The sequence below is a fragment of the Saccopteryx leptura genome, chromosome 7 (assembly GCF_036850995.1).
Source record: "Saccopteryx leptura isolate mSacLep1 chromosome 7, mSacLep1_pri_phased_curated, whole genome shotgun sequence".
Classification (NCBI taxonomy): domain Eukaryota; kingdom Metazoa; phylum Chordata; class Mammalia; order Chiroptera; family Emballonuridae; genus Saccopteryx; species Saccopteryx leptura.
The window spans coordinates 114,911,550-114,935,478 of NC_089509.1; the positions used below are offsets into that span (position 1 = coordinate 114,911,550).

The 23,929-nt window shown below is 53.9% G+C and overlaps 1 protein-coding gene across 1 annotated transcript in view; it reads left to right on the forward strand.

Moving 5' to 3' along the window:
* The first annotated feature begins 11,435 nt into the window (after positions 1 to 11,435).
* EFHD1 (EF-hand domain family member D1) overlaps positions 11,436 to 23,929 on the forward strand; it is a 46,101-nt gene continuing 33,607 nt past the window's right edge. The window contains exon 1 of the mRNA XM_066346113.1: positions 11,436 to 11,940. Coding sequence (XP_066202210.1) covers positions 11,585 to 11,940 — 356 coding nt within the window. The 5' untranslated portion in view covers positions 11,436 to 11,584. The remainder of the gene's footprint in view (positions 11,941 to 23,929) is intronic.

Consider the following 23,929-nt stretch of genomic DNA (forward strand, 5'->3'; position numbering starts at 1 on the left):
CACCATTTTGGAAACAGATTGGCAGTTCCTTAAAAAACGGAAACATCCCATGTGACATGCCATCCCATTTCTAGGTAACTAAACAAAAGAAATGAAAGTATACAGCCACACAGAATCACGCATATTGTCCGTTCAGACTGCTATAACGAAAATACCATAGACCAGGAGGCTCATGACAACAGAATGTTCTCTCTCACAGGTCTGGAGGCTGGAAGTCCGTGGTCAAGGTGCCAACAGATTCGGTGTCTGTGCAGAAGCCACTTCCTGGTTCAGAGATGGCTGTCTCTTCACTGTGCGCTCACCTGGCAGGGGGGGGTGGGGTGTTCTTTTATAAGAGTAATATCATTCAGGAAGGCTTTCTTCTCCCTAAGGTGCCACCTGCAAATGCCATCCCACTGGGGGGCAGTGTCAACATAAGAACTTGGGGAAGACACAAACTTACTGTCGGTAGCACTGAGTAGGTAAACTGTGGGGTAGCTGCCGCGAACCAGCGTGGATAGTAATTCCAGGTCCTGAGTGGGAACGATGCAGAATTAAGAAAATTGGGCTTAAAGAGAAAAAGGACGGGCTCAGGAGGACTCTCTGCAACACAAAGAAAGGTAGCTCGCAAAAGGCAAGTCTCCACCCCCTTCCTGCTTTATCTATAGGGCACAGTGAGGTCATTAGCAAATCAAAGATTTCATTAAAACAAAGTCACATTTCCAAGGCAACCCAAGAACTCTCCCAAGTGCAGAAAACCACCACCATACATAACAACTTCACAAAACATAGGATAAAAAGAAATCAGCCTCCAGTCTCTCTGAGGGACATGGAGGATAGGACCAGTATAAACAATCCAGCACCACAGCTAACATGGAGGTGTGGAACAAAACAGACTTTAGCAACTTCACTAAGCAAGTGAGGTGGCGGGTTGGGCAGACTGTCAGCTTACTGCCAGTTCCCCACACCTCTGTGGCCCCAAAATCTAAACTGCGAAGACCCTATGGGCTTGCGGTCCCCAATAGGTAGCCATGCAATGGACTGCCACTCAGCAGTGAAAAGGGAGCTGGACCCATACGTTAACAACATAGCTGAATCTCAGAACCATTTTGAATGGAAAAAATCCAGGCACAGAAAAGCATATGCTACATACCTTCATGTATATACAATTAATTTTTTAAAGATTTTATTGATTTAGAGAGAGAGAAAAGGGGGGGGGGGGAGTGGGAAGCATCAACTCATAGGAGTCACTTCTCATATGTGCCTTGACCAGGCAAGCCCGGGGTTTTGAACCGGCGACCTCAGCATTTCAGGCTGAGGCTCCATCCACTGTGCCACCACAGGTCAGGCAATTTACATAAAATTCTGAAGCAGGCAAAATGAATCGAAAGTGGCAGAAAACAGATCCAAAGACCAGGGCCAGGGGTAACCCTGCCACTGACGACAAGGATCTCACTTCTGTGCCTTGTCCATCCTCTCCTTGGTGGGCGTGGCCTTCTGTCCTTGCCAGACTCTCAGCTCCTGGGGTCCCTTCTCCCTCCAGAGCCCCCCTCCCCAGACCCCTGCATGTCCAGCTCTTCCCCTGGGTGGCCTTCATCACAGCGCTTGGCTCTGTTAGGGGATGCCCTCTGTTGTTGTCATTGATTGTCTGAATGAATGAATGAATTGAATGAATAATGAAGGATCATTCTTGCTATCTTACTAATGAGGAAACTGAGGCTAGAAAGCCATTTTCCCAAGTTCATCCAAATTGGAGACTGGCTCGGCTAATAACACCTAGTCTGGGCAATCTCCCTATTCCAGAACACCGGGGGCATTTCAAGGCCGGTGGGCGGAGGCCAGGCCTGCCGGGTTGGAAGCAGGGTCAGGATGGAGCCTCAGACACCCCTGGGTTTGGTCCCCTCCCACTACCAGCTGTGTGCCTTTGGGCTAGGCACCCACCTTCTCTGAACCTCAGTGAAGTAAGCAAATGCAGTACCATTCACCTCAGGGCGGCGTGGGCTTGGAGAGCCTGCAGAACAGCGTGGAGTGTGGCCGGGGCTCTCCAAAGAGCTCGGCATCAGGGCTGAGAAACCAGTCACTCAGTCTTGGTTGTCATTGTCTTGTAGTTATTAAAAAGCAACCAAACAAAACCTCCTACATAGTTCAGTAGTAGGTACAATTGATTGGTTTGCTGATATTACCACTCAAGACCATTCCTCAAAGCTCACCCCCACCTGCTTCATATCTCTATAGTTCCGTATAATGACATATATAGTGACAAATAGTAATAATATATTTCCATAGTTTTTCCTCAAAAGTCAAGGTTGGTATCAGATCTATTCACCTGAGCAACCACGATTTCCCTTGTCTGCAGTCTTTAGATTTGAGTTGATCTGGTGCGCGCCTTCCCTATAGCTTTCCCGTGCCTGGTCTTGCTCAGCTGGCTGCATCTCTGGATGGTCCTATCTGCCACAAAGCCTTTTGTCAAGAGCTCATGCGAGAAGAGGAAGAAGAAGGAGGAGAAGAGGAGGAAAGGAAGGAGGAGGGGGAAGGGGAGAGGGAGAGGGAAAAGGTAGAAGGAAGAGGAGGAGAAGAAAAAAAAGAAGAACTCATAGGGTTGCATTCCCGGAACCTCTGAGTGTTGTCAGGCAATTGTAGGAATGCTTTGCTGGGTAAGACTTTTTTACTTATTAATTTTATCTATTTATTTATTTATTTATTATCTTTTTTTTTCCCCTGAAGTTGGAAACGGGTAGGCAATCAGATAGACTCCCGCATGCGCCCGACCGGGATCCACCTGGCATGCCCACCAGGGGGCGATGCTCTGTTACAACCAGAGCCATTCTAGCGACTGAGGCAGAGGCCATGGAGCCATCCTCAGCGCCCAGGCCAGCTTTGCTCCAGTGGAGCCTTGGCTGCAGGAAGGGAAGAGAGAGACAGAGAGGAAGGAGAGGGGGAGGGGTGGAGAAGCAGATGGGTGCCTCTCCTGTGTGCCCTGGCTGGGAATCGAACCCGGGACTCCTGCACGCCAGGCCAATGCTCTACCACTGAGCCAAGTGGCCAGGGCCTTACTTATTAATTTTAGAGAAAGTGGAAGAGAGAGAAACGTCAGTTTCCGTATATACCCTGACCAGGGATTGAACCGGCAACCTTTGCGTATACAGGACAATGCTCTAACCAACCGAGCTATCCAGCCAGGGCAGGTAACACTTCTTTTTTTTTAAGTGTTGTCATCTTTAGTCATTATTTTTGTTTTCCCCTTTTTTAAAGTAAACTTTTATTGAGGCACAACAGTGTTCCAGCTATTGCTGTGGTGGAATGAACTACAATACCTCGACACTTATGCTCGAAGCAGCCAAAGGCAGACACAACACGAGCGTCCATTGATGGCGTAAGCGGCTCAACAAAATGTGGTTTGTGCGTGGGAAGGATTTTACTCGGGTCTTAATCCGGAAGGAGAGCCTGTCACAGGCTACGCAAAGCTGCTGTTCAGTCCATTCAATTTAGGTTGTTTCTATGTGTCAGGACACATACAGAAACAGATCGATGTTTCTGTCTCTCTTGCTCTCTCTCTCCCTTTTTCTCTCTCTCAAATCAATATATAAATGTGGCCTGACCTGTGGTGGCGCAGTGGATAAAGCGTTGACCTGGAAATGCTGAGGTCGCCAGTTTGAAACCCTGGGCTTGCCTGGTCAAGGCACATATGGGAGTTGATGCTTCCAGCTCCTCCCCCCCTTCTCTCTGTCTCTCCTCTCCTCTCCTCTCTCTCCCTCCCTCTCTCTCTCTCTCTCTCTCTCTCTGTCTCTCCCTCTCCTCTCTAAAATGAATAAAAAAAATTAAATATATATATAAATGTGTAAAAGAATCAACCAATGAATGCATAAATAAATGGAACAATGAAATGATATTTCTCTCTCCCTTCCTTTCTAAAATCAATCAGAAAAATTTTTTTAAAGTACATAAATCATGAGGGTATCACTTGATGAAGTTTGCAAGGTGAACCACGCATATGGCTGTCAATAGGCTCAAGAGGCAGACACCACCAGAAACTCGGCATTCCCTCTGGTGCCCTCGCCAGTCCCTACCCTCACCCTCACCCCTCGATTTCCAACACCCAAGGTAATTTTTGCTTGAACTTCACGTATAAAGGATATTTATTTATTTATTTATTTATTCATTTTAGAAGAGAGGGGCCCTGGCCGGTTGGCTCAGTGGTAGAGCGTTGGCCTGGCGTGCAGGAGTCCTGGGTTCAATTCCCACCAGGGCACACAGGAGAATCGCCCATCTGCTTCTCCACCCCTCCCCCTCCCCTTCCTCTCTGTCTCTCTCTTCCCCTCCAGCAGCCAAGGCTCCATTGGAGCAAAGTTGGCTCGGGCGCTGAGGATGGCTCCATGGCCTCTGCCTCAGGTGCTAGAATGGCTCTGGTTGCAACAGAGCAATGCCTCGGATGGGCAGAGCATTGCCCCCTGGTGGGCATGCCAGGTGGATCCCAGTCGGGCATATGCGGGAGTCTGTCTGACTGCCTACCCGTTTCCAACTTCAGAAAAATACAAAAAAAAAAAAAAAGAAGGGGGGGCACAGGAAGCATCACATCAACTCCCATATGTGCCTTGACCAGGCAAGCCCCGGGTTTCGGGCCGGCAACCTCAGCGTTCCAGGTCAATGCTTGGCCCACTGCGGCACCACAGGTCAGGCGGGGTATATTCTCTTCGGCCCAGCTTCTTTCTGTCCAGCTTACATTTTTGCGATTTGCCCGTGCTCTCACGCGTTCAAGCAGTTCATTTTCACTGCTGTATACAATTAATTGCATTGAATGAATTCGCCACCATTTATAGGTCTGTTTTTACCAATAACAGACCTTTGGGTTGTTTCCAGTTTGGGTTTTTATGAATAACGTCCCCATGAACGTTATTCTACACATCTCTCGCTGCACACGTGCGTGCCTTTTCTGTCTGGTACTGTGGCCGACGTCCCGTTCTTCCGCAATCTTTTCATTCAATATTCTTTTTGTGAGTTATTCAAATTGATGCGTATACCTGCAGTTTATTCATGTAGATTTCCATTTCGTTCCTCCTACAGCAAGATGATGTCAAGGAACAAAAATAACCCTCTTTTCCCACTCTTCTAGATTGTCCGCTGGGACTTGGAATAAGAGGCAGATTAATGAGAAAACCGTACACGTTTAGCATGTTTTATGGGACATGGGAGCCTCAGAAGGAAATGGAGACCCGAAGTGAAACTTGAATGCTTTTCTGCTGGGTCCGATGAAGAGTGGAGCGTTGTGGAAAATGTGACCGGATGAATCAGTGTGAGCTTTGTGTGGCGAACGGGGGGTGGGGGGGGGGACTGGGGACACAGGGACGACAGCGAGGTCTGCTCGGCCTGCAGATGAGGATGCCCCGCTCATCCAGGTGTCGGGGCACCTCGCACACGACGGTTTTGGGACCTGCTTCAGGGGAAGGTCAGAAAGTACTCCCTTCACCTCTTCCCTTCAAAATATTTAATATGCCAAGATGCTCTGTTTTGGGGTTCTGTGTCCTGAACTCCATCAATAGCTATAAGTATTTTTAAACACATCTCCTTGGGTTCATATCTCGAATTCATGTGAATTCCTCTAAGATATGCCTAGAGTAATGGGATGTGCGAATCTTCAGATGTTTGTGCCAATTTACACACTTACCAGTTTCATATGATAGCACTCATTGTCCACATCCAGCCAGGCTGGGCTTTGTTAGATCTTTCAGTGTTTACAACCTGATGACACGGAAGTGTTGGGTTTTTTTATTGGTTTAAGAGAGAGAAAAATATCAATCAGTTGTTCCATTTCCCCATGCATGCGCTGGTTGGTTCTTGTATGTGCCTTGACTGGGGATCAAACCCACAACTTTGGCATACTGGGACGACGCTCTGACCAGCTGCATTACCTGGCCAGAGCTGGATCATCCCAACTTGAGTATGTGTGCTGTGGAAGTGAGCATGGAAGTGTCTTTCTATTCCAGTGAGGCAGAGTGTCTTTTCCAGTTTAGGCGCCGCTCTGGTGGCCTCTTCTGTGAACTGCGTGTTCCTTCCAACATCTGTGCTTTCTTTGCTTTAAGACATTTCAGCACAGACAATGGAGTGTAATTAGGAGCCAGTTACTTCAGCCTTAGCTCGGTGTTAAGAATGCACAGCCCAGGGAGGTGCAGACACTGGAACCCTCATACATTTCTGGTGGGGAACAGACAATGGCACAGCCACTGTGGAAAACCGTCTGGCAGCTCCTCAAAAAAGTGGAACATAGAATTCCCATAGACCCAGCAATTCCACTCCTAGGGATACATCCGAGCGAAATGAAATCAAATGTCCACACAGAAACGGGTATATGAGTGTTCATGGTAGCACTATCTGCGATCACTGAAAGGTGCCATCAACCCAAATTTCTCATCAAAAAAGGGAAAGATTGCCTGACCGGTGGTGGCGCAGTGGATAAAGTGTTGACCTGGAACGCTGAGGTCATGGGTTCAAAATCCCAGGTTTGCCTGGTGAAGGCACATATGGGAGTTGATGCTTTCTGCTCCTCACCTCTTCTCTCTCTCCCCCCCCCCTCTAAAATGAATAAATTTTTAAAAATCTGATAGAAAAGGTGGTGGAGGATAAACAAACCCTGGTCCCCCATACAATGAAATACTGTTCAGCCATAAAAAGGCATGAGGTGCTGACACACGCTACAACTCGGATGAACTTCTAAAACGTTATAAAAAGTGAACAAAATCTGGCTTCTTTCGACACAGAAGGACACATATCGTACGCTTCTTTCTATGTGAAAAATCCAGAATAGGCAAGTCCATGGAGACAGAAAGCCAATCAGTGGGCCTGGGAGGGCGAGGGATGGGAAGTGATTAATGGGTGCAGGGTATTCTTCTGGGATGATAAAAACATTCTGGCACTAAGAGCGGTGATGGTTGCCCGACGGTGAATTCACTAAATGCCACTGAATTGTGCACTTCAACAACAGTTAATTATGTTTTGTGGATTTTATTTCTTAAGAAAAGAACACACAGTCCAGGGGTATCAGGCAACATGATGTCAGAAGGGCCCCCCTCCAGATGTGACTAATACATCTTTCTGTTATCTGTTACCTTGATCGATAACTGAAGCTTGATGTGGTAATTAGCATAGTGATGCCAGAAATGTTTTTGGCATCAAATACATCCATATAGCGGCTCATTGACTAAACTGAGGAATGTTAAACACGGGCTCCCATCGGTGAAATTAAAAGTATTGTTATTCAAGACAAGGGGACTGAAGGGCTGAGCTGCTCACCAGCATTGCAGGGTTGAGGGGCAGGGCTACGAGACGCTCTCCCCCAAAACTGGCTTGGTCAGTGCCCAGGTGGGAGCTGCAGGTCAGTGCCCAGGTGGGAGCTGCAGGGCACAGAGCAAGCTCTGTGGCGGGAACTCACTTCTTGCACCCCCCATCTCAGCCACCACCTGTGCTGAGCCTCTAGCAAGAGGTGCCACTGACTCAACACCCCCTCGGTGCTTTACATGCTACATTTTTGTACAACCTGCGGGTAGTATCATCTCTATTGTATATATAAGGAAATAGGAGTTCAGAGAGGTTAAGTAATTTATTCACAGTCACACAGCTGCTGGGTGACAGAGCCAGGATTTACATCACTCCTCTTCCCACCTCTGTTCCCATGACAGAGGGCTCCTGGTTGTGTTGAAGGGACAAACTAGAATAGTTTATTATTATGAGAGTCCCAAAGATCATCTTATCCTGTGCTTTATGTAAAGACTGTCAGAGAGTGTAAGAGATTTAATGAAATGTAATATCCCCAAACTTCTTTTTTTTTTTTTTTAAGACTTTATTCATTGTAGAGAGAAGAGAAAGAGAGAGAAGTGGGGAGGAGCAGGAAGCATCAACTCCCATATGTGCCTTGACCAGGTAAGCCCGGGTTTCAAACTGGCGACCTCAGTGTTCCAGGTCGACATTTTATCCACTGCGCCACCACGGGTCAGGCCCCAAACTTCTTAAGATATGCTCCCATTGAGACAGGATAGGCAGAAGCTAGAAAGATTCCTTGGCCAATAGAATGGGGAAACTGAGACCTAGCTGAGCAAACTGGCAAGCAATTTATAGCCAGACACAGACACTTACCAGGGCGGAAAGCCCTGGGTGCCTAGGAATGTGCAAAACTGGTGCCAGACCTCACCTTCAGGGTGGCTTGTCCTCCCCTGGCACGTGGCTGGCCATGTGGTTTAGACCCCCTGACCTTTCCTCCCTAGAGATAACATCTCTAGGCCTCAGTCATAGTTCAGCTCCAAGCTAAGAGACCTCCCTGCAGTCGCGCCAAGCAATCAGCACACACCGGGACCCTGAAAGCATGCACCCGGGAAAGCTGGTGGATATTCTACTGAGATTCTCCCCTAAGAGAGGACATTCCTTCAACTCCCAGCCTTTAAAACCCTCACGAGGAAGGACCCAGGCTGCTCTCGCTCCAGGGAGCACGCCCACACCTGTCCACCCCCTCTTCTCCCACAGAGCAGGAGATAGTGCAGAAGATGATGGACTTGCTGGAGAGGGCGGGGCCTGCGTTAGAGGGACCGGGTTTGGCTCTGCTGCTGGAGTCAGTTTCTTGAAGTAGACATCAGGGGAGGTTCGCACAGAGGTTTTCTTTTTCTTCTTGTAAATGGCCCTGTAGCATCTCAGGCCTTCGGTGACTGTACGGTACACTTTGGGGAACCTCTCTGGGTCAGGATCTTGCTCCTCTAACTTTGCCATTCCGGCTTCAATGAGACAAAAAGCATCAGCTAGCTCTTCTGTAGAAACCTTTTCGGTTCTGGAGTTTCTACATCTCTGTTTTCTTCTCTAAAAGCTACCATCTGCTGCTCTGGTTCCATAAGGTCTTCACTGGTCAGTTCTTTGCCATGGGAGTCTAGTACCTCTATGAGATCATTTCCAATGGTGTCCAACTGCAGTTGATTACCAATAGCCCTTAGGGCACTCCATTCGCAAGTACAGGTTGTAGGTAAGTTGAATGTTTGTAACTCGGGGATTTACCGGATGACTTTTGACTCCCCCAAAGCTGAATTACTGTCAACCAGAAGCTTTACTGACAACATAAACAGCTGATTCACACATAGTTTGTGTGTCACATCTATCACATGCTGTGTGCTTACAATAAAGTAAGCTGGAGAAAAGAAAATGATATTAAGAAAACCATAAGAGAAAGTACATTTACTGCATTTATTGGGGGGGGGGGAATCCCCATATAAGTGGACTGCGCAGTTCAAACTTGTGTTGTTCAAGGGTCAGCTGTATTGCTCTTCCAGGCAGAAGAGACCCTCTAGATCTGTGCCCGTCTCGCGCAGCAAGGGTGGGAGAGAGCCCGCCAGGAGCTGGCTGACTGGGCGTTGGGAGGAAGGGCTCCCAAGGGTGGGAGAGAGCCCTCCAGGAGCTGGCTGACTGGGCGTTGGGAGGAAGGGCTCCCAAGGGTGGGAGAGAGCCCTCCAGGAGCTGGCTGACTGGGCGTTGGGAGGAAGGGCTCCCAAGGGTGGGAGAGAGCCCGCCAGGAGCTGGCTGACTGGGCGTTGGGAGGAAGGGCTCCCAAGGGTGGGAGAGAGCCCGCCAGGAGCTGGCTGACTGGGCGTTGGGAGGAAGGGCTCCCAAGGGTGGAGAGAAAAGGGAATGGGATTATTATTTTAAAAAATTTTTTTTAATTTATTGATTTGAAAGAGAGAGAGAAAAACGTTGATTTCTCATTCTATTTATTTATTCATTCATTGGCTGATTCTTCTGTGGGCCCTGACTGGAGACCGAACCTATAACCTTGGTGTTTCAGGGTGACACTCCAACCAACCCAGCTACCCACACTAGTGGGCCAGGGTGGGATTTTTAAATTTATTTATTTATTCATTTTAGAGAGGAGAGAGAAAGGAAGAGGGAGAGAGGAGAGAGAGACAGAGAGAGAAGGTGGGGAGGAGCTGGAAGCATCAACTCCCATATGTGCCTTGACCAGGCAAACCCAGGGTTTCGAACCGGCGACCTCAGCATTTCCAGGTCGACGCTTTATCCACTGCACCACCACAGGTCAGGCCAGGGTGGGATTTTTTTAATGGCCATGCCAGGGGACCCCTAGAGCAGTGGGAGGGTCTGGCTTGCCTTCTCCACGTGCTGGGAGTTCAAAACAGTGAGGTGAGAAACCCCAGTTAGGGAAAGCGGTGGCTGGGGAAAGCTGTGTGAATCACTTTAAGGGTTTTCCAAACAGAAACCTGAAAAAAACCTGAAACTTGCCCTCAAAGAGCCATCCCTGGAGAAAGAAAGAAGTAATTGCGGGCCTTCTGGAAACATCTATGGGGAAGAGTTGGAGGCTGCTGATAAGAAAGAAGAATTTCTCCAGCTGTGCGGGTCCTGTTCTGAGCCTGGTTCACTGTTTGGCACCCTCACTTTCTGGGTGTCACTATTTCCATGTCACCTACCCAAAGAGGCTTTCTTTACCCATCAAATCAAGCTGTTAAGCAAGGATGTTAAAAAGATTTTATTTGATACCTTTATTTCAAAAGTTAATATTTTCCCTAATACCTTACCCCTCCCCCAGCCCCCGATTAGACCCTTACAGATGCCCACAACCCCTGCAGGATCTCTGCGTGCCCCACACGGACACGCCAAAGGCCGGCCCGGGGCTCCTGCGCGCCCATCCGGGCGGGGTCGCAGACAGGCCTGGGTCAGCGGCCAGAGGCGGTCAGATCGGAGTCGGTCTGGGCAGGGGCAGATCCGTGTTTACAAGACATTTCCTCAGCTTGGCTGATGTAACAGCCACCCGCATTAGCCTTCCTTAGGGAGAATGACGACTATACTTGTTTTTACCCTCTTGTTAAAAATGCCGAATTATTTCTTCCTTTTCAAGCCTCCTTTTGTTTTCCCGCTGTGCGTTTCACAGAAAAGGCCCGAGCCCAGCCCCTGAAGCCGCGCTGGTCGCTAACCTCCAGGGCCGCCACGAGTCCCTCTGCTTGCTCTTTTCTTTTTGCTTACTTGTTTTTAGCATTTTTAGTATGTTTTGCAAACATTTCTTTTCAATGCGTGTTTGAAACGCAGCCCCCCGTCCCGCGCGCCCTGCGGTGCCTCCCACCCGCAAACCTCGGAACCGTCGCGTGCCGCCCAGAGTCGTGGGGGCACGTGGATGACGCCGGGGGCGCTTGGCTCCCCCCCACCTCCAGTCTGTCTTGTGCCTCGAGCGCCTCCAGTCGGGGCACTTCTAGGACACGAGAAAAGAACCGCCGGAAGAGTCGTGAAAGTTTTTCCCGCTGCCGTTCCCTGGGGACACCTGCTGCCCGGGGCGGGAGCGGGCAGCAGTCAGAGTTGTCCGAGGTCCGGAGCTTCGGGGAGCCCGGAGCGAGTCCAGGCTCCTGGGCGCGTAGACACCTGCGGCCTCCGGCGAGGCGGGCGGTCCCCAAGCCCTGGCGCCTCCTTAAAGCCTCGGCTCCGCCCCGCCCTCCCCCGTCCTTCGCCTGCGGTTCCACCCAACCGACGGGTCCCCGCCGCCTGGCAGAGTGTCTCAGAGCCGCGAGCCGGTGAGGAGCGCGCTGCCCGCCCAGTCCGCGCTCCAGGTCTCGAGTCCCCGCGTCCCCGATACGCCGCGATGGCCAGCGAGGAGCTGGCGCGCAAGCTGCTGCGGAGGCTGCAGCTGGGGGAAGCGCAGGAGCCCGCACCCCGCGCAGCCCCAGCCCTGGAGCCCGCGCTCGAGCCTGCGCCCCAGCCAGCGCCCGAGCCCGAGCCCGAGCCCAAACCCGAGCTGGAGCCGGAGCCGGAGCTGGAGCCGCCCACCCGGGCGCCCACTGCCAGCGCCGACGCCGAACTGAGCGCGCAGCTGAGCCGACGGCTTGACATTAACGAGGGCGCGGCGCGGCCCCGCCGCTGCAAGGTCTTCAACCCCTACACCGAGTTCCCGGAGTTCAGCCGCCGCCTCATCAAGGACCTGGAGAACACGTTCAAACGGTGAGTGCGCCCTGGGGCCCTGCGCCTGGGGACGCGGGCGGCGGGGGAAGATCTGGGAGCGAGCGAGGGGAGCGGTGGCGGGGGGTCGGGTGTCTGGCCCGGAGGCCCAGGTGCGGCAGGGCGGGATAGGGCAGGAGGCCCGGGGGTGCCGCTGGCACGCCCCAGCTCTTGCGCGTCCCGAGTCTGTGCCGGCGCGGTGGGGGACCCGCCCGGGCTCGGGCTCCGAGAGCAGGACCTGCAACCCCAGCTCAAAAGTTTTCCTAGGGCAGCGGAGCCCGCGTCCCGGGTCCTGGGCTCCGGCGCGCGGACCGCGGGTCCCGCCCCCTCCGCGGACTGGTTCCGAGATTTACTCAGAGTACAACTTCTAGGAAACGCAGACGCGGCGCTCCTCACCTGCCAGCTCTTATCTCCCAAGGGAGACATTAGCCCCGTTGTCCTTTATCTTTTAAAATACAAGAGGAAAGTTATCCTTGGCTGCCGCGCGGGGTCTGATGTACTAACAGGGGCTGAGAACTGGTAGTTGGTGAAACTCGTCGCAAAAGATCAGGACGTTCCTGGAGTAAGCGGGTCCCAGGAGACTTCTGGGAGCGTCGCCTTGTCTGCTGGCGCCCATTGGAACCGGACGTGACAGCTGGCAGCGTGTCCCGTGGGAGCTCATCCCTGTCCTACTGTGTTAGCCCCACCGAACGGGGGAGGCAGAGTAGAGAGCCCCTAAGAGGCCTTGTAGCCTTGGAGATCCTGGGGCCTCAGTTTCCTCATCTGAAGAATGGGAACAGTAATCGTTCCTGCCTTTTAAGGCAGTAAATTATTTTGCACACCGTGAGCTCCTAACCGAGCTATTAATATTATTTCCAGAATCGGGCCAAGACCAGAAAAAATGCCTGGGGGAGTGGAGGCCGGTGGCCAGGTCATGCTTGGGGCGTTTTAAAAAGCGCTTGGAATGTTTGTCCTCTGTGTGGAGGTTCTATTTAAGGGTGCTGTGTGGCCAGCGTTGTGTGGCCGGCGCCTGGGCCCCTGCCTGAGGCTGGGCTGTGGTCCAGCGCCAGCCCCTGGGTGGAGGTCAGCAGAGGGGGCACCCGGAGGCCGCCGCGCCTCCTTGGCTTGCCTGACCCCCGGTTTTCCAGGCCCTGGCTTCCAGGCACTGTTCCCTGGCGTTCTCACCAGGTGGGGCTACTTGGGGGAACGAAAGAAAGCTGAGTTGGGGCCAAAGAATGCCTGCGACGGGGACGGAGGTGGGAGAACAGCCAGTGAGGGGTTTGTCAGAGATTTGTTTGGGGTTATGCCTTTCCTGGGAAGACCAGCAGTTCCCCCAGTCCAGATGGACTCTGGGGTGGCACTAGGGGAACTTCTTCAGGTCGCTTTGCAGTGATTTGGGTTTCATTTATTCATTTTTATTACTACTATTAGGTTTTTTTTCCTGCAGAAAAGTCTTTGAGAGGATGTTTGTTTGTTAGTTGGCTGCGTAAGAGTAACAAAGGGAGTTCCACAGTAACCAGGTGGCTGGTGTCAGGTATGGCTGGATCTAGGTGCGCAGATGATACCAGCAGTGCTTAGTTTCTCTTTTTCTGAAGCTAGCTACCCCTCTTTTGTTCATGTCCTGCACCCTCCCCACCCTCAGGCTACCCAGACCCTATAAAAACAGGGATTCCTTGGCCCACCCCCTGAGCCTCCACAAACTCAGTCAGCATCCTTTAACTGAGCTCACTGGTTTCCCCTGAGGTGCTTCTCCCTGTTTCCCGCACCTGGGAGGCAGCTGAAACTTGGCTGTCCCTACCCCTCCAGGGTCAGGGGCTCCTCCAGCTGGCAGATGTTGTCACTTAGAGACCTCTGGTTTTAGTGTTCATCCACTCTTCGTGCCCAGAAGTCTAGTTGATGGATACACCCTTCATCTTATGAAGCGGCCCTGACCACACCGAGTCCAGGCAGGAGGCAAATCCTAGTCCCGAAGCAGCCCCCCCAGGTGGGAGGGGCCGCCAGCCTGCCCCAGCCTGGGCTGACAGGTTCCGAGAAGGCCCCAGAGCTGGCTGGCCACCCAGAAGGAGCTCAAAGTGGCGGGAAAGCAGAAGCCTAGGAGGTGGCTGGGAGCCCAGGGGGTGGCAGTGGGTGCTGGTCTGACCTTGTGACCACAGGCAGATAGGGGCTCTGCCCTGATAGTCATGTAGTGTTCTCCCTGCGTGTGCGTCTTCGCATGGCCTTCCGATGTGATCGGATTTAGGGCCCACCCTAGTCCAGTGTGGCTTCATCGTAAAAGACTCTATTACATCTGGAAAGACTCGATTTTTGAATAAGGGTCACCTTCTCAGGTTCTGGATAGCCATGAATTTTGGCGGGCCCTATTCAACCCATTATGCGAGTGAGCAGAGATGCCCAGACCATGGGGCACCATCTTCCACCTCCTTGTGGGGGAGGGGAGGGAAAAGGTCCTTCCAAGGAGGCCTTCAGATTTTGAACGTCAGACTCTTAACCAATTTAAACGAGCTAAGTGTGTTAGGAATGTCAGAGACCTAACCAAAGCCAGCCTGATGGAAGGGGGATCTTCCCAAAGCACAATGCCCATTCAAACGGAGTCGCCATCTCACTACAGAAACAAAGCCTAATGCACAGAAACCCCACCCACCACTGGTGCCAGGACTGCAATTACTTTGAGCAAGAATTTCACTCTTAATCAGAGTTTCTAGATCCGGACTCTGATGTCGCTTTGGAGCTCGCTTGGAACCTGACTTGACCGGTACAGAGCACGCTCATTCTTTCGTTCGGGGCTAGATGGATTTGTGCAGATACTGCAAAACACGCTTTGATCTTTTAAATATGATTTCTTGTATTTAAAAGTATTTTACCTGGGGATTTCTTACATTTTCAAGATTAAAACAAAACAAACAAAGAAAAAAAAAGGATTCTTCCCGGCCTGTGAGCGAGCATATTGGGTTCTTGGCATGTTGGGTCCTTGGCGCGAGGGTCTTTGGTCTTTGTATCCTGGCTCCTCCGTGGTGAGTTGTAGAAGAAAGAGAATTTTCTAATGAGTGTGGGAAGCCAGAGGCTTCGGCGGCGGGGCCAGAAAATGTTCCCTCTCCATTTCCAAGTGTGTTACTGGATAGCCTGAGGCTACAGAGTGGTGGCCTGATTTTGCACGAAGACTGAGAAGGCCCAGAAGAAATCGACTCTACACTGTGTGTCCAGGACTGTAACACGAGCTGGTGGAGTGGTCAAGGTTAGACAGGAAATTTCAATTACCCCGGAGCTTATCCAGGGGCCCCTTTCAAAGGGGGTGAGGGCGGGGAGGGAATGAGGGCATCCACTGAAGGGCGGGGCCCGAGTGCAACGTCTGAAAACGCAGCTGTGGTGTGTTTTGCCGCATGTTAAAAAGCTTGCGTTTCAGTTCCCCAAAGAGAGGGTGGGAAGAGGCGCGTCTGGCGATGGGAAAGGCATCTTTTTATTAAGAATCCGAAATGATGATGTCATGGGTACCCTGCCAACACCCAGCTCCTGGGTCAACCATGGAACCCCCAGAGACAAGGTTGTCCTGGAACACTCTTGTCTTGTCTCCCCCTCCCCAGGACCCTCCCTGCTCTGCTCTCTGAGGGTGGGAGGAAGGGGGGGTGGAGTCAGAGGGCTGGGAATTTGCCAGAGAGGTGAAAGGAGCCTTCCCCAGGAGGCTGGTCCTGAGGTGAAAGGAGCCTTCCCCAGGAGGCTGGTCCTGAGGGTGGAGGTGAGCACCCCTCCATTCTCATTCACACCCTTGGAGAGAATGGACGGCACAGAGGCCAAAGGAGATGCAGGTGAACAGAAGCTGAGTGCTTCCCCGCCCGCCTCCCCTCCCGGCCTTAGAGATTGAGACCTTCTGACCCTCGTGTAGCTGCGGTCCACAGGGATCCCCTGAGATTTGAGACTCCCTCCGCGGCGCTGCATTTGCGCATTGGGCTGTTCTGGGTGAAGGGTGGGGCGAGGGAACCAGGGCCTGTCTGAATTCCTGGGGGGTGTTCAGCCAGAACACCCCGGCTGGCCTCTGTTCTGGGGCCTCGGCCTCCGGCAGAAGGACAGCATGACTTGGAACTGTTTCTCAGCCCTGTTGTGAGCGCCGGTTGTTTGCGAGCGCCAGCGTGCGTGATGAACATGGCGTAGGAGGCGCGCAGGAGGGTGCAGGTCCGGGCACTTTTATCTTCTTTATTTATTTATTTTATTTTAAAATTTTTGATGTTAGAGAGAAAGAAGGGAAAGAGAGAGAGAGATAAGAACTGGCAGTTTTATCTTTGCAGGAGCTTTCTCCCCCCTTCTCTCTCTCTCTCTGTCTCTCTCTCTCTCTCTCTCTCAGTCTCCTCCACCCTCCTTATTCCAGAGTAACCTCATGTTATAAGAATTTGAGTGATGGGAATTTTAAATGAAGTGAGTTATTAAAGACTTACATTATGCCAAAAGGAAAAAAAAGTCCTTTTCCTCTTCTTCCCTGAAACATTTGTTAACAAGTGCCTGGTTTCCAGGCTGTAGGGTCCAGGGGACTCAAACTGAATTTATACTCTCAGCCCTGTGGGTCCGCTGCCCCCAATCTAACTGGGAAATAGAAATACCTTCTCCATTGAGTTGGGAGGGGTGGTCAGGTTTACACGGGCTACATCGCACGTGGTTTTGCGGCATGGCGAGCCGATGGGTCTCTGAAGACCTGCCACGGGAATCGGGTCTTGGGAGCTGGTGACAACCGGGCCGGTCTGACTCCAGGAAGAGATGCTGAGGGCGGGAACCCAGCACACCCTCGAGGTTTTGCACATGCTTGCTCTTAGCTTCCGTCCCACAGATGTGCATCGTGCGCACCTTTGCACGTTCACACATGCCTACACGTGTGCCGACATCCATGCTCTCACTACGCACCCTCTCACACACTCACAGTGTTTGGCCTCCACCACATTTTGCAGTCTTCCTTGACAAGGCCCCTGTAGCCTCCTCCTGCTTCTGTGGCCCCTGAGTGTTTTTGTATAAGGGCACACCGCTGGTCCTAAATCTGAGAGGCTCCCCGGGAGGCCTGCGTGCAGGCACAGCTGAGTCGTTGGAGCACGGACCGTGCCATCCTGCGGGATGAAACTTGATCTGTGTGCTCAGTGACCTGCCAAGACATGGACCTGAGGCCCCCGAGTGACTCGGTTCCAAGGCTGCATGACCCTTTGTGACCCCTTCCCTAGTGCTTCCCCCGCCGGCTCCCAGGGCCAGCACCGTCCATACTCCTGTGGTACCGTCATGATGATGATGATGAGCGTCTTTCTCACTTTCCATCTCTGAGCTAGTCATTCATTCATTCATTCATCTATTCATTCATCTATTCATTCATGCATTCATTTATTCGTGCATTCATTCAGGTAGAGCACCTGTCAAGGACTGAGATTTATACAGATTGGTCTTGGAGGGGTCTCTGCCCCTGGAGGCTCAACAAACTCTTAACATGATGGATTTTACATGATGCTGCTTGACAGGCAGGGAAACCAGTCCTGGGAAAGCCACCACTAGCCACGTACAAGGCCCCCACGTACCCCAGCAGACCTGGGAGGAGGTTGGGAGACACCCCACGTAACCCGGCAGACCTGGGAGGAGGCTGGGAGACACCCCACGTAGCCCAGCAGACCTGGGAGGAGGCTGGGAGACACCCCACGTAGCCCAGCAGACCTGGGAGGAGGCTGGGAGACACCCCACGTAGCCCGGCAGACCTGGGAGGAACCTGAGGGAAACACCCCACGTAGCCCGGCAGACCTGGGAGGAGGCTGGGAGACACCCCACGTAGTCCGGCAGACCTGGGAGGAGGCTGGGGAGACACCCCACGTAGCCCGGCAGACCCGGGAGGAGGCTGGGAGACACCCCACGTAGCCCGGCAGACCCGGGAGGAGGCTGGGGAGACACCCCACGTAGTCCGGCAGACCTGGGAGGAGGCTGGGAGACACCCCACGTAGCCCGGCAAACCTGGGAGGAGGCTGGGAGACACCCCATGTAACCCGGCAAACCTGGGAGGAGGCTGGGAGACACCCCACGTAGCCCGGCAGACCTGGGAGGAAGCTGAGAGACACCTCACGTAGCCCGGCAGACCTGGGAGGAGGCTGGGGGAGACACCCCACGTAGCCCGGCAGTCCTGGGAGGAAGCTGGGAGACACCCCACGTAGCCCGGCAGACCGTTGAGCAAGATCTGGCCTGTGGGCTGGAGTCTGCTGCCATGATTTCAGAATCTTCTGAATCCCGAGCTACGTGATTCCACGGTGGTCTCACGCCTGTCCTTCCTCTCTTCTGGTCAGCGGCCTGGCGTTCCACTGGCTGGGGCCGGCCTCAGGTCCTGAAGGGGACGAGAGGCAGAGGCTGGGGTCCCCAGTGTGACGTTCTGCACCTGTGGAAGGGTTGCCTTGGCGTTACTTCCCCTGAGCGGTGGTCCGCGGTGTGTCCGAGCCAGGCTACGGTCAAGCTCTGAAGGGATTTAAAAGCTCCCGATGGAAAGGGAAGCTTGGTGGCACAGAGACCTTGGCCTTGGGTGTCTGCCTGCCTGAGACTCTAGGTTCGTGCAGGGGTCCCTCCCTTGAGCTTTCAGACCCTCTGAAATCAACTTCTCCAAGGGGTTTGCGGCCCATTTCCCCAGACGGAGCTGAGACCCATTGGTTCGGAGAGAATCTGCAAGTGAGAATCTCACAGCTTAAAGAAAACACTTGTTTTTTACCTTATAAAAGTACAGTGTTTCCCGTTTAAATGTTCTGGTAAAATAGTAAAGATATTTACGCTGGACTCCGAGAAGGGACGCCTCAGGCTGTTCTGTCCCCGAGGGGTCACCCCAGCAGGGTGGGTGGCCTGTGCCCCCACAGGAACGCTGAGACGGTACAGGCCGTGCTGTCGTGAATTAGGGGGGAGGCCTTTGGCTCAGGTGATGGAAAACCCTGCCCCGAACTCACCGGTCAGTAAAGAAATGAACCATCTCGTGTAACAGGGAATCCAGGGGACAAGGAGGGCCTTGGTCGGTTGGCTGCTTTGGTCAAGGGCTTGGCCCCTCCTCTCCTGCTGTGTACCATTCTCTCTGCTGGCTTTTATCTGGGGGCCGATACCAAGATGGCGAAGCTCTCCAGGTTACATCCAGCCGTGACAATCGGAGGCAGGAGAGACCTGGGGTTCTAAACCAGGGGTCTCAAACTCGCGGCCTGTGGGTCGCATGCGGCCTGCCAAACAATTTTGTGTGGCCCGCAGACTAATCCACGAAGTTCAAAATATTTTGGATAAAATTAAGTAAGCCTAGGGGCCTACTTGTATTTTTCATTTCTCTAGCATCCTAGCTAGATATTAGCTTAGTTAACAGCAGTTGTGATGCGAACTACAGTTTCTGGTCGTTTTGTGACACTGAGTAAACTGCATGTACGATTGTGCTTGTTGTACTGATTTTTTTTTGTTTTCAACTGCAGTGAGAAAAGTGTTGTGTAACAGTTGCCTTTTGTAGACTTAGTGCGGCTCGCCGAATGGCTGTGATCTTGCTCTGCAGCCCACATGCTGAGTTGAGTTTGAGACCCCTGTTCTAAACAATGAGGAAGTCTTTCCCAAATCTTTTCCTAAACCAGCCTCTGAAACTGCATGGCCAGCACTGGGTCATGGGCCCACCCAGGCCAGCGACTGCCCAGAGGAAGGTGATGACCATGATCGGACCACAGTTAGGCTCCCTTCCCTGAGGGCCGGTAGCTGGCCACCATGGGAGTTCTGCTATTGAGGAAGGGAAGGGGTCCCTAGTGTCCTTGGGGGATTTTTTCCTGAGCAGTGTACAGTGGCTCTCTTCTGTCCCTCGTTCTCGTGTGTACATGGGAGAAACATTTAGAGGCAGGCCTGGATTCCAGAGACCAGGTAGCAAGCAGCCCGCTCCTGCAGGCTGACCGATCTCCGGGCCTCTCTGGACCACCCACCTCGGGCCTGGGGCAACGGGCTCCTCGACTGTCCTCCTTCCATCCGTCACACATGTTGTGACCTCTTGCCAGAGCCCAGATCTCATTGCATTGCTTTCCTCTTCAGGAGCTGCTGTGATTTGGGGACCAAGATACAACATTTGAGAGCTCCCTATTGCCCACGGAGCGAAGTCCAGGCTCCTCACGATGACCCTGAAGGCAGCTGCCCACGGGCTATTGCGTTCTCCTCTCTCACTGGTCCCCATACCGGCTGGTGGCCCCCCACAGCTTCTCTCCCATATCCTGCGTTGTCCCATCGGCGACATTTAGTTCCTCTATCCGTCCATTATACTGTTGATTTGTGTGAGGTTTCCCTGCCCCTCCATACTGTTTGCCCTGGGAAGGCAGGGTGGGTCTTCTTGGTTGCGTGGTTAACTTCTTCCTCCAGTGCCCCGTTCACCCCAGGGCCAGGCCCAGGGCCGTGGCTGGGGCAGGGGTGCCTTGTCCCCTGTGGAGGGTCTGCACTGAGGCTCTGACCTGTGCCCCGCCCCCCAGGGGGGGCGGAGCTTCGCAGCGCACGGGGCCGACAGAGGAACGGGAGCTCTCAATGGGTGGTACAGTTCCTTCTAGCAGTGACACCGGCCACATGCCACACGGGCACACATGCCTGTAAGTGAGATGTGGAAAATGGTAAGTGACCACCTTCTCAGGTTGTCCCCAAGATCGCGTGACTGTTTGGTGTGCGGTCACAGACTTAATTAGGTCACTCGGGTTCCAGCCCCACGTTCTTTCCACTGAGGGAGCCGCAGGGCCCCCGGGCCCCTCGGCAGGGCCACTGGATTTAAGGCGGTGCTGGCACAGAAGGGAACAGGGACAGCACTGGGCAGGGAAGCGGTGGGCTGGAGAGCCAGACTCAGGAGGGGCGGGGGGGGGGGCAGCCGTGTGCTCTTCCTTCCTGTTTGGAGGGATAGCCTCGTCCCCCACTGTCCACGGCATCTGGGGCCCCAGCCTCCCCTGAGACCCGTGCCTTCCCCTGACTGTTTCCCTCCCAGACTCCTGGTCTTGGGGGTCAAGGAGGGCTGGGGCATGGCTAGGGCTGCCTCAGTCCTGACAAGTCTGGATGTGGAAACCCTGGCTGTTTGGGGGCACCCATGCCCGAGACGCACAGGGCTCCCGAGAATACCCAGAGCTGGGTTTCCAGGGCCAGCTCTGCCGGCTCTCTGGCCTCTGGGGACTTCTACGGGGAGGGTTGAGCGCTAAGGGGAGGCACGCCATTCCTGTGCATTGGCAGCAAAGACCAGACCCTTGCTCCTCTCGACATCCCTGGTCAGATGAGCCCTTGCCCTCCCCGCCCTGCAGCTGGTACTTGCCAGGGAAGCTTCCCTGAGACCCTGCTCTTCTGCCCTTTCACCTCTAACTCGAAATTTCCAGATCCACTCCTCCTTCCTCTGGCCCCAGACTGAGCCCCCTCCCCGCCCGTTCTTGCCCAAACCCAGCACGAATACCCTGATTTCCAAAGGACCACGGGGAGATCCCAGAAGTCAGGCCTTTCTCTTAACGAGGTAATATCAACCAGAACTTAAGAAGTGAACCCTTATTGATAAGCTGAGAGTTTATCTTGCCTCCTTTAATTTGGCAACAACTGGACAGACGAGGAATTGAAAGCCCCAAGAATTGGAGTAACTCCCAGGGACACACAGAACATGATGTCACCAGGACTTTGAGCTAGGGGAGTCCTGCCCCAGGAGCACACCCCCAGCTACTGCCGACCCTGCCTTCCTCAGGAGGGCCCCATCCTGTTCCAGTAGAGGGAATCATTACGGTTACATTTGCATGACAGAGTCAGAAGCTTTCCAAGGCCTGTCCCTCTCACCCCAGCCTTCCTGGTCACAGGGTTCTGGGTATTTGTGCCTTCAGTGTTGTTGAAACACTTGCACCGCCAACCTGTTGTCTCATGGTCACTGGCATGTCCCTTTGGGGGTGGCACTTTGTTTCCAGTCTGGCTTGCTGGCATCAGCAGGAGGATGTACAGGCAGCTCAAGCCTCCCTCACTGAGGTCTTCCTGCTGCTGAGTTATGGCATCCAGTTTCGTAGCACGAGGCTGGGGGAGTGTGGTGCAGTGAGCGGCAGTCCTGTGCTGTCACCCCTGTGCCACCTCTGCTCCTGAATCCACGTGGCAGTCCCTGGCAGGGTACTCCCCTGCACGCCTGTTGGGGACAAAGCAGATTTCTCTGATTGTGCTGAAGCCTGGGTGGTGGCCGCCTGGTTCTGTCTCCCCTATGCTGTCACACAAGGCGCCGAGCACGAGTGGGTGTTCTGCAGTGGGGGGGGGGGCTCAGCTCTGCCCCCACTTTTCTTTAGGAACGTTCAGGCACCATGTCAGGGTAGGGGTCTGCAAGGCGCTGTGGCTGATGTGGGGACGGGACCCAGCCTCTGCCGGGCTCCTGCAGCCTGCAGCCTGCCAGGAAGTCGGCCTTTTACCAGAAGAGGAGAGAACTGGCCAGAAGGGAGCCCCCCCCACCCCCCCGCCGGCACTGACTGCACAGGACAGGTGGGGCTGGTGTTCCGCTGTCCCCAGTGCCACCCCCGCCCTCGCTGCTCCCCTCTGCCTCCCTCCATGGTGAGGACCGTGTGCCCTCCACACTGGGCGCCTGCCTTTGTCTGCGCATCCCCCACCTTCCAGAAGAATCCATCCTGTACACTGAGCTGAGAGGCCTCTCGGAGACAGCCGTCTCTTGCTGTGTCTCTGCCTGCAACTCTTTGGGGGGGAGGTTGCCCCCTGTTGCCCTTAGGCAGACACTACCCTCCCAGAATGCTTTGTGGGAGTGGGCCCCTCGCCCCCATCAGGACATCCCGGTCCCTCTGGACTTGGATGGGTGACAGCGGCTTCCTCTTGGCACGTTCGCTCCTCTGTCCCAGCCGCCTCCCTCCGCTCCAGCTCTGCCCAAGTTCCGGCCTTATCGCAGCTCAACTGTCTCTTTGTGTCTCTGCCTCCCGCGGGGACCCGGCTTTGTGCTTTCCTTCTGCTCCGTAGGGGCCCCAGGTAGACGGTAGCCAGGTGGTGAGTGAGCCAGTGAGCGGAACTGTCCGACAAACCTGGCAGGGGCGGCCTGATTGGGAACCAAGGACTTCGGCTCAGGGCTCAGGCGTCTGTACTTAACCCCTCAGAGTCCTATCCCAGGGCGGCCCGCCCACCCCTGCTCAGAGCCTGCTCGCTCTCAGCTCTTACTCTGTGTGCCGGGCTAGCACACCCAGAGATCTGGTTTTCCCACTGCAGCAAACAGGAAGGGCAGAAGGAAGGAAGGACAGAAAGAAGGAAGGAGTGGGTGTATGAGGACCCACACCACGGCGAGGAAACCAGAAACTCAGGGAATGGGCAGCCAGGGGAGTCTGGAGGAGGCAGGACAGTGCTATGACTTGGGGGAGTCCTGGGACGCATGCAGAGAGGCCCCGATAGGGACACTCACGGGGAGCAGGGTGAAGACTGCCTGCTTTGGGCATAGTCTGGCACTTGCTCTCTCCTGCTGGAAAGAGCCTGCACCACAGGGAATCTTATAAAATGCTGGTTCTGATTCAGCAGGTCTGGGGCGGGCCCGGGCTTCTGCCTGCCTAACAGGCCCTGGGGACCTGGTCTGGGGGCCCCACTTGGAGTAGCTGCCATGCACGATTTCCATACACGGCCTTCCCAAGGAAACGCGGGTGTGTTTCTGTGTCCCGGTGGGGTCTGAGGCAAGGTGATCTCCCCAACACGAAGGCATTTTCTGAGACACTGCCATACTCCGAGAGCGCCCCTCTGAGGGGCCCCTGGGGAGTTTCTGATGGCGGAACGTCAGGCAGACAAAGGCTGGCGGCTTCTTTCTTCCTCTGAGGCAAGATCCTTCTGGCGCCACGAAAACCAAGAAGACCCAGGGGCTCTGCAGTGGAAGCCCGGAGAGCGAGGGAGGCATGGAGAGGAGAGAGGCCCCAGCCCCCTCGCTAGAGGGCCTTTGGTGGGGGGAGGATGCGGCGTCACCTGGGCCGCTTGGGCCAGGCTGGGGCTTTCCCAGGTCATGGCAGGCACAGCGGAGGGCCGTGTTCACAGAGCCCAGCCTACCCCTGCCGCCCACCCTGCCCTG